At 48.3% G+C, this 8,204-nt stretch overlaps 1 protein-coding gene across 1 annotated transcript in view; it reads left to right on the top strand.

Moving 5' to 3' along the window:
* Positions 1–373: 373 nt before the first annotated feature.
* The window catches only part of BCO2 (beta-carotene oxygenase 2), a 50,935-nt gene continuing 43,104 nt past the window's right edge, over positions 374–8,204 (top strand). Inside the window, exon 1 of the mRNA XM_066606943.1 lies at positions 374–436. Coding sequence (XP_066463040.1) covers positions 397–436 — 40 coding nt within the window. The 5' untranslated portion in view covers positions 374–396. The remainder of the gene's footprint in view (positions 437–8,204) is intronic.

Below are 8,204 nucleotides of genomic sequence, written 5' to 3'. Positions count from 1 at the left end.
CTGACGTTCTTTATATTATAATCACTGTATATTATAGATTTGAGGTGTGGGGGGGGGGGGGAGTAAACTGTACTTGCTCAGTTCATGTGGATTCTATTGTGTGAAGCATATATCTTCCTGTGTGTAATGTAATACAGCAGACACTGACCCCCTATATACTCGCACTGACCCCGTGTATACTCGCACTGACACCTGTATACTCACACTCCAGCCCTCACCTCAGATATTGCTGTACTCATGAGGTAACTGCGCGGACACCTGCGTGAGGGGAGGCTGTGGAAAAGGCGCCAAGAACGCTAGCCAATCAGAAGCGAGAAACAAACAATTGACTGCCGCGGCAGCCAATGATAACAGCGGATCAGTGAGCCGCCCGAGGGCTGTACTAGCGGCAGGAAGATGCGGGCGTTGGGCGCTAGACTGGCACTGCGGGGGGCAGGTAACTGGCACCACTGATACAGCCACAGTATATGGTAGTATACCTCCCCGTAAACAGTGCATAGGGGTTCTCTGTGTGTTATACAATTAGTGCTCGTCAATATTTACATAACTGAGGACTACAGGGCTCAGCACGACCCATCCCTGAAGTCTGGGTAACGCGCACCAGTTACATGTGTAGTGATAGTCAGTGCAGCTTCCATGACATTGTGCTATGAACAGAGCCTTGTGAGTTGTGGCCTCGGTGCCCAGGTACATATAGTGCCATGCTGGCAGCATAGTGTGCCCAGTAGGTTGCTTTATAGGATGCACACCTGATGGCACTGCTGTTGTCAGTCAGCCAGCGCAAACTAGTGCAATTTAACCCCTTCCTGTTGCAGAGACTTTTCAGCCGCAATTTTTTTTCATGTCAATCTCTTCCAAAAAGTATAGTTTTTTTTTTTTTTAATTATTATTTTTTTCATTGACATACCATTCTGAAGGCTGGTTTCTGCAGGATGTGATGTACTTCTGTAATGGCACTATATAATAAACTGTATAGTGTATTGGGGAGCTTAAAAAATGGGGGTGAGAAGAAAAAAAAAAAAAACAGTTTTATTTTTGTTTTCTCTCTTTTGCATTTCATTTTTACAGTGTCCAGTGAAAATAAAATGTACGTTTTATTCTGTGGGTCTACGATTATGGCAATACTCAATGTATATAGTTGTTGTTATCCTTTTACTACGTTTATAGTTTAACCCTTTTAGGCTGGGTTCACACGGGGCGTATTCCCGCCAGAAATCCCGCGGTTTGGCCGCAGCAAAAGCTGGGAGAACCGCCGCGGAAAAAGCCGTTGCGGCCGGCGCTCCCATAGAGGAGAGCGCGGCCGTGACGAAAGTAAACAAAAAAGTTAAAGTAAATAGACATCATGCTGCATCTTTTGAAACTGTGGCCACCGCAGCCGCGGTTTCAGCCGGACATACCGCAGCGGATTGGCTGAGAAATCTCGTCCACATGGCTGGCTAATCCCGAGATTAGCGGCCGTAGGCGGATTTGCCGCGGCAAATCCGCCCTGTGTGAACCCAACCTTAGGGATAGAAAAAAAACTGTGTGTATTATATTAAAATTTCCGTTCCCACCTTCCAAGAACCACAGCCTGGGTTCTCACGGGATGGAAATCTTGCAGCTTGGCCGCACTGAAAAACCACGAGATTTTCGCAGGATAAGTGCAGCTTTAAAACCCGTGGCCTTTAGCTGCAGGTTTTGGAGTGGCTTCGCTATCTTTCGCCATAGGAAGGAGCGAGGCCGCTGTGGAAATTAAAAAAAGAATTGACATGCTGCGTCTTTGTTTTCCGTGCAGCTTGTCTGTTTCAGTGTGGCTTGGCCGCAGTGTATGGACGAGATTTTTGCAAAATCTCATCCACTTTGCTGGCTAAGGGCGCCTTTAGAGGACCGTATATCGGCCAGGTGCTAATATACGGCGTCCCTCTCTGCAGGGGCAGGAGGCTGGAAGAGCCGGGAGTAGTGCACTGAGCTCCCACCCCCTCTCTGCCCTCACCACTATTTGCAATGGAAGGGGGTGGGGTGGAGCTAAGTTCCGGAACTTTGCCTGCTTCCGCCCCACTCCCTCCCATTGTAAATAGTGGCGAGGAATGGAGAGGGAGCCGGAGCTCAGTGCACTGCTCCCGGCTCTTCAGCCTCCTCCCCCTGCTGAGAGGGACACCGTATATCGGTACCTGGCCGATATATGGTTATCTGAAGGCGCCCTAATTCTAAGATTAAGAGACGCGGGCAGAATTGCCGTGCGGACACCCCGCAAGGTAATTGTGTGGCAATTCCATCCCGTGTGAACCCATGTTATATTCTTATTTATCCATTGACATAGCTGTATGAGGGCTTGTTTTTTGTGAGACGAGTTATGTTATTTAACCCCTCAACCCTTTCCAATCCAATTTGTATCCTGGTTTTCCTAGGGGGCTTACTCTTTTTCTGCCGTTATACAACGGTGCTATATGCTGGCTAAAGCCAGTACTGCATGCGGTGACACGTTGGATAGGCTCCGACAGCAGAGAGGCTGGCAATATACAGTAAGAGAACCCCGATGGACGTCTTCCTTCATCAGAGCTGTACAGCCTTAAATCTTAATGTCTTCAGACATCAGACAGTGGATTGGAAAGGGTTAAAGGGGTTCTGACATTAAAAAAAAATGTGTACTCACCTTGCCTGGCCCTGCCCGATCGGCAGGCATGTCCCCTCCAGCCGGCATCTTCTGTGCCTTTTAAAGCAGAGCAGGAGCGGTCAAAAAGACCGCTTCCTGCTCTGGTCCATCCGTCAGGCACTTCCGAGGTGAACGGACGGACCGCACAGTGCTTGCTGTGGGTGGCCCTTCCGTCCTGCTGAACTCCGGAGTGCTGCTCATGCGCAGTGGAGACGCAGCCCGTCCTGACTCCTGTCAGAGGGCACCTCTCCACCGCGCATGCGCGCGATCCCGGAGTGGCGCGGCTCGTGCAGACAGAAGAGGAGGAGCAGCGCCTGCTGGGAGATGAGCCCCCCCCGATGTCAACAACAACAGAAGAACAGGTAAGTGTTATCTTTTTATGCTTTAGCAGCCATTAAACCATGGGTTCCCTGTGTCCATTAGGCAGACCAGGGAACAATGGCTGCTAAAGCATAAAAACATTATTTGTGTCAGAACCCCTTTAAGCCTCATGTCCATGGGGAAAATCAGGCCCGCCGCGGATTCTTCATGCAGAATTCCGCAGCGGGTCCCTCTTTTCCCGGGAACATGAGGCTAAAAAAAAGATTAAACTTACCTGTCCGGATGCTGCGGATCTTCCCTCCGTCGCGGCCGGATCTTCTTTCTTCAGCCCGGCGGATGTGCTCGGCACGCTGGCAGTGTGCCGCGCGCATGCGCCGGGCACTTCCACCGGGCCGAAGAAAGAAGATCCGTCCGCGACGGAGGGAAGATCCGCAGCGTCCGGACAGGTAAGTTTTCATTCAGGTACTGGTGTTCCGCGGATCCAGACGGCTTCCATAGGCTTCAATAGAAGCCTGCGGGAGCCGTCCCCGCGGGAGACCCGCACGGAAATGGAGCATGTCGCATTTTTTTTCCCACATGCAATCCGCACCTGAAAGGAAAATGACATCCGCATGTATTTACCTGCACGTGTCTAATGCATCCCTATGGGCGCGCGGATCCGCGTGCGGGAAAAACACTGCGGATTTTAAATAACAGTTATCCCATGGACATGAGGCCTTATTGATGCAGCCTTTTTTTTTTCATTTTCATTTTTTCTTCCCCCACACTTTAAAAAAAATCGTAACTCCTTTATTTATTAATCGACGTTGCTGTAAGAGGGCTTGTTTTTTGTGGGATGAGTTGTTTTTTAAATGTTACTATTCAATGTAAAATTGCAAGTGGAGTAAAATGGGGAAAAAAACAACATTCCGCCATCTCTCCATAAGCTCTCCCCCCGAAAGTAATAATAATAAAAAAAAAAAACAATACTCCACTATCTACCAGCGTCTGTGTCCATCGCGTTGGCTTCCAGCGCTCCGGCAGACTGCAGTCCTCAACGCTGACAGGATTCTCTTCTGGTGATGGGGCTTTGAACACCCCCGCCTCCGGTAAGCGCTGTGATTGGATCGAGCACCAGCCGATCAGAGCCGGTGCTCGATGAACCAATCACAGCGCTTACTGGAGGCAGGGTATTCAAAGCCCCGTTACCAGGAGAAGAGAATCCTGTCAGCGCTCAGGACTGCAGCCTGTCGCAGAGCTTGCTACGAGCACAAAGGACACAGTTGCCGGGGGCTGGGTAAGTATAAGACACCCCCAGAAAATAAGACACTGTGCTTCTTTTGAGGCAAAAATTAATATTATACAGTGTCTTATTTTCAGGGAAACACAGTAGTAAGGCATGTAAGGAGTTAAACGAATGGAATCAGAGTTGTCTCTGATTCTTGTTGTCATAGGTGAATGTCCGCTGTAGAACACTGGCATTCACCGCCTGTGGAGTGGGCTCTGCTCTTGAGCCTGTTCTATACACTTACCTGTGATATGTGACATATACGGACATCACATGTCAGGAGGGGTTAATGGGGATTTCTGAAGATGTAGGTCAGAGCCCCATGAACCTGTGCACATTTATTACACGGATGCAATCGTGTTATTTCATAATACAAGAAAGCATATAATTGGGGGACACAGCTGAAAACTGTTGGTATAGCTACTGCCACTAGGAAGCGGACAGTAAGCAGTGTTAGCTCCTCCTCCTGCAAATACACCTCCTTCAGTCACCAAGCTAACCAGTTTTAGCTTAGTGTCCCTAGTAGGCAGAGCTCTCCTACCATTGCTCTTCAGTGATTTCTTCCTGAATTTGGGAATACAAGGCTGGCATTAGATACTCCCTGTTACCCCACTGAGGAGGTAAACACTCTGTTGCTGGCCCTCAGAAGGCAGGGAGGCACGGTCAACGTTGGTTTGGATGTCACCGGACAGCCATAGTTATGCAAAAACAAAAATCAGAACTGCTTCTTCTGTTGTCACAGTCCTGATCCTCTCCGCTCCTGGAGCCACCAGGACTGCTGCGTCCATACCCCTGCAGTCCCAAGACTTCTCAGCTCGAATGATAGAGGTTCACCGGAAAAAGGAGTTTCTTCTGCTGGCTTTAAATTCATTTTAATAAAAAAGTTGGATATGTCATTCTATTGTCTCACGACTTTTATTGGAGAATGGTGCCAAGATACCAGTTTTGTTTTTGCATATCTAGTCCGCCCACAGTTGATGGTTCAACCTAGGTTTTTAGCACCTCCATTGCTTTTTTTTCGCAACCCTCCCCAAGGCTTTTTGAATCCTGGTCACATATCTGGCACTCATTCTGGGCTCCATTCCTCGTTGGGACCACGGTCCCTTACTACTCCCGCTCAGGGGGGAAGACCCAGGAAGTTAGGGCCTTGCGGGAAAGTCGGCTATGTTGCAGTAGTGGCAGCTGCTGAGGCCATTCACGGCCCTCCTGGGCATCTCCAGACTGAGGGCCTCTGGTACTAAAGGCAGGCGGCACCTATTTGTGGGCATCTAATAGCTGTTTTCCTCAGCCTTCGGCACCATGGATACAGGATGTCTGTGGACATCATCGTGGATGCCTGCGGTACTTTCTGGGCCTCAAGCCCTACTTTAGGCCCCTGCTTTGGATTAGTATCCAGCACTTCCATTGGGCAGGCAGACGGCATCTACTCATTGCAGCCACATGTGCTGGGCGTCCTGTGGCTGTCTCCCTCTAACTTCAGCACAGCACTTGCTGTGCATCCAACGTACCGTTTGTGGTATTCACTGGTGCAGATTGTTTTGCTGCACACTCCCTTTATTGGGTGGTATTGCACCTTACTAAATCGTCCACAGCCATCATGAATAGACTGGACTGCTCTATCAGTCAACTGCCACCAACAAGTCTGACGATGATGATTTTACCACACATGACCCTCCATGAGGTAGATTCCAAAAACTGACTAGGCCTTCCTGCTCGGAGCAATCTTCCAGTTATCTTGCATTGTCATACCACACTCCCTCCAGGGGTACTGTGGTGAAAATGTATAATAGTGGCTATTTGCAGCCCGCCATCTTGTGTCTTTGTAGCCATGAATATAAACTATGATGATTGTATAATTTGATTTTCCATGAGTGTATCATTGTATGGACTATGAGCCTCTCTGTAAAATACCTGTTGAGCCGGGTTAATTCAGTGCTAACATCACCATTGTCTAAAGTAAAGTGGTTGACCAGACTTTATTACACTCTAAATGTGGCCACTTTTCTTTGGATGTGTGATAACTTCAGGGAAACAAACCTTTTGTTCTTAAAGGGGTTGTCCCGCAGCAGCAAGTGGGTCTATACACTTCTGTATGGCCATAATAATGCACTTTGTAATGTACATTGTGCATTAATTATGAGCCATACAGAAGTTATAAAAAGTTTTATACTTGCCTGCTCCGTTGCTAGCGTCCTCGTTCCCATGGAGCCGACTAATTTTCGCCCTCCGATGGCCAAATTAGCCGCGCTTGCGCAGTCCGGGTCTTCTTCTTCTTTTCTGAATGGGGCTCCGTGTAGCTCCGCCCCGTCACGTGCCGATTCCAGCCAATCAGGAGGCTGGAATCGGCAATGGACCGCACAGAAGCGCTGCGGTCCATGGAGACAGAGGATCCTGGCGGCCATCTTCAGCAGGTGAGTATGAAGACGCCGGACCGCCGGGATTCAGGTAAGCGCTGTGCGGGTTGTTTTTTTAACCCCTGCATCGGGGTTGTCTCGCGCCGAACGGGGGGGGGTGTTAAAAAAAAAAAAAACCCGTTTCGGCGCGGGACAACCCCTTTAAAGCATAGTAGATGACTGAGCTATTTTATAGTGTCTAAAGGTTGATTTAGACACAACGATTCTCGCTCAAAGCCGTCTTTTAAGCGAGAATGGTTGTGCCTAACTGCACTGACACCGTGCAGTTTTCGTTAACCAGTCGCTGATCATTCTCTTTCAGCATGCTGAAAGAGAACAATCGGCCTTATATAGTATTATCGGCCTTAATAGTATCAGATACAGCTGATACTATTGTTTCACCTGGTATCCTACTCCATGAACACAGGCATAGAGAACAATACAGCTCTATCGTGCATAATACGTGGTAAAATAATTCTTTGTTCTTTTTTATGTGCGTATTATACGCAATGAATATATGCAAGTGTGAGTGTACCGGTGAAAATCAATGTATTTGAATTGCACAATTTACCGTGTACTACGCAATTCAAATACGCTCGTGTGAGCCTGGCGTAGGGCGAAATATGAAAGTTTCGTCACACAGGTTTTTTTCCTTTTGAAATTTTTAGTATGAAAAAGTCTATAATAAAATGCCTGAAAAAATGCGACACCCAGAGCGTTTTGTAATTTAGAAAAAAAAGGCAGTGGACCCAAAAACACAGCATAATTTAAGAGAAAAGTGGCAATTAATAAAAAAAAGCCATGTTTGTAGCTTTGCATATTTTCCTATTACCGTATATACCGGCGTATAAGGCGACGGGGCGTATAAGACGACCCCCCAACTGTCACCTTATACGCCGGTATACAGTGGAGAAAAAAAAATAAATTCATTACTCACCTCCCACGGCGTTCTGTCGCGCTCCGGCAGGATGTCGCTCGCTCCGGCAGGCTGTCGCTCGCTCCTCGTCCCCGGCGCAGCATAGCTTTCTGAATGCGGGGCTTGAAATCCCCGCTTCCAGAAAGCTAATACACACGCCGGCAGCCATGACATCATTGAATGGCTGTGATTGGCTAAAGCACACGTGGCTTCAGCCAATCACACTATTCAATGACATCATTGAATGGGTGTGATTGCTAACACGTGCGCCTTCAGCCAATCACAGCCATTCAATGATGTCATTGAATAGTGTGATTGGCTGAAGCCACGTGTGCTTTAGCCAATCACAGCCATTCAATGCTGTCATGGCTGCCGGCGTGTGTATTAGCTTTCTGGAAGCGGGGATTTCAAGCCCCGCATTCAGAAAGCTATGCTGCGCCGGGGACGAGGAGCGAGCGACAGCCTGCCGGAGCGAGCGACATCCTGCCGGAGCGCGACAGAACGCCGTGGGAGGTGAGTAATACATTTTTTTTTTTTTTACACTTTTTTTTTTTTGTATTACCGGTGCATAAGACGACCCCCGACTGCAGAGCAGATTTTTCGGGGTTCAAAAGTCGTCTTATACGCCAGTATATACGGTAACTTACATCAAACATTTTGACACCGTGTTTTCTT

Source organism: Eleutherodactylus coqui, chromosome 6 (genome assembly GCF_035609145.1).
Source record: "Eleutherodactylus coqui strain aEleCoq1 chromosome 6, aEleCoq1.hap1, whole genome shotgun sequence".
NCBI classification, from domain to species: domain Eukaryota; kingdom Metazoa; phylum Chordata; class Amphibia; order Anura; family Eleutherodactylidae; genus Eleutherodactylus; species Eleutherodactylus coqui.
The sequence above is the reverse complement of the archived record's forward strand: the minus strand, read 5'-3'. Positions and strand labels throughout refer to the sequence as shown.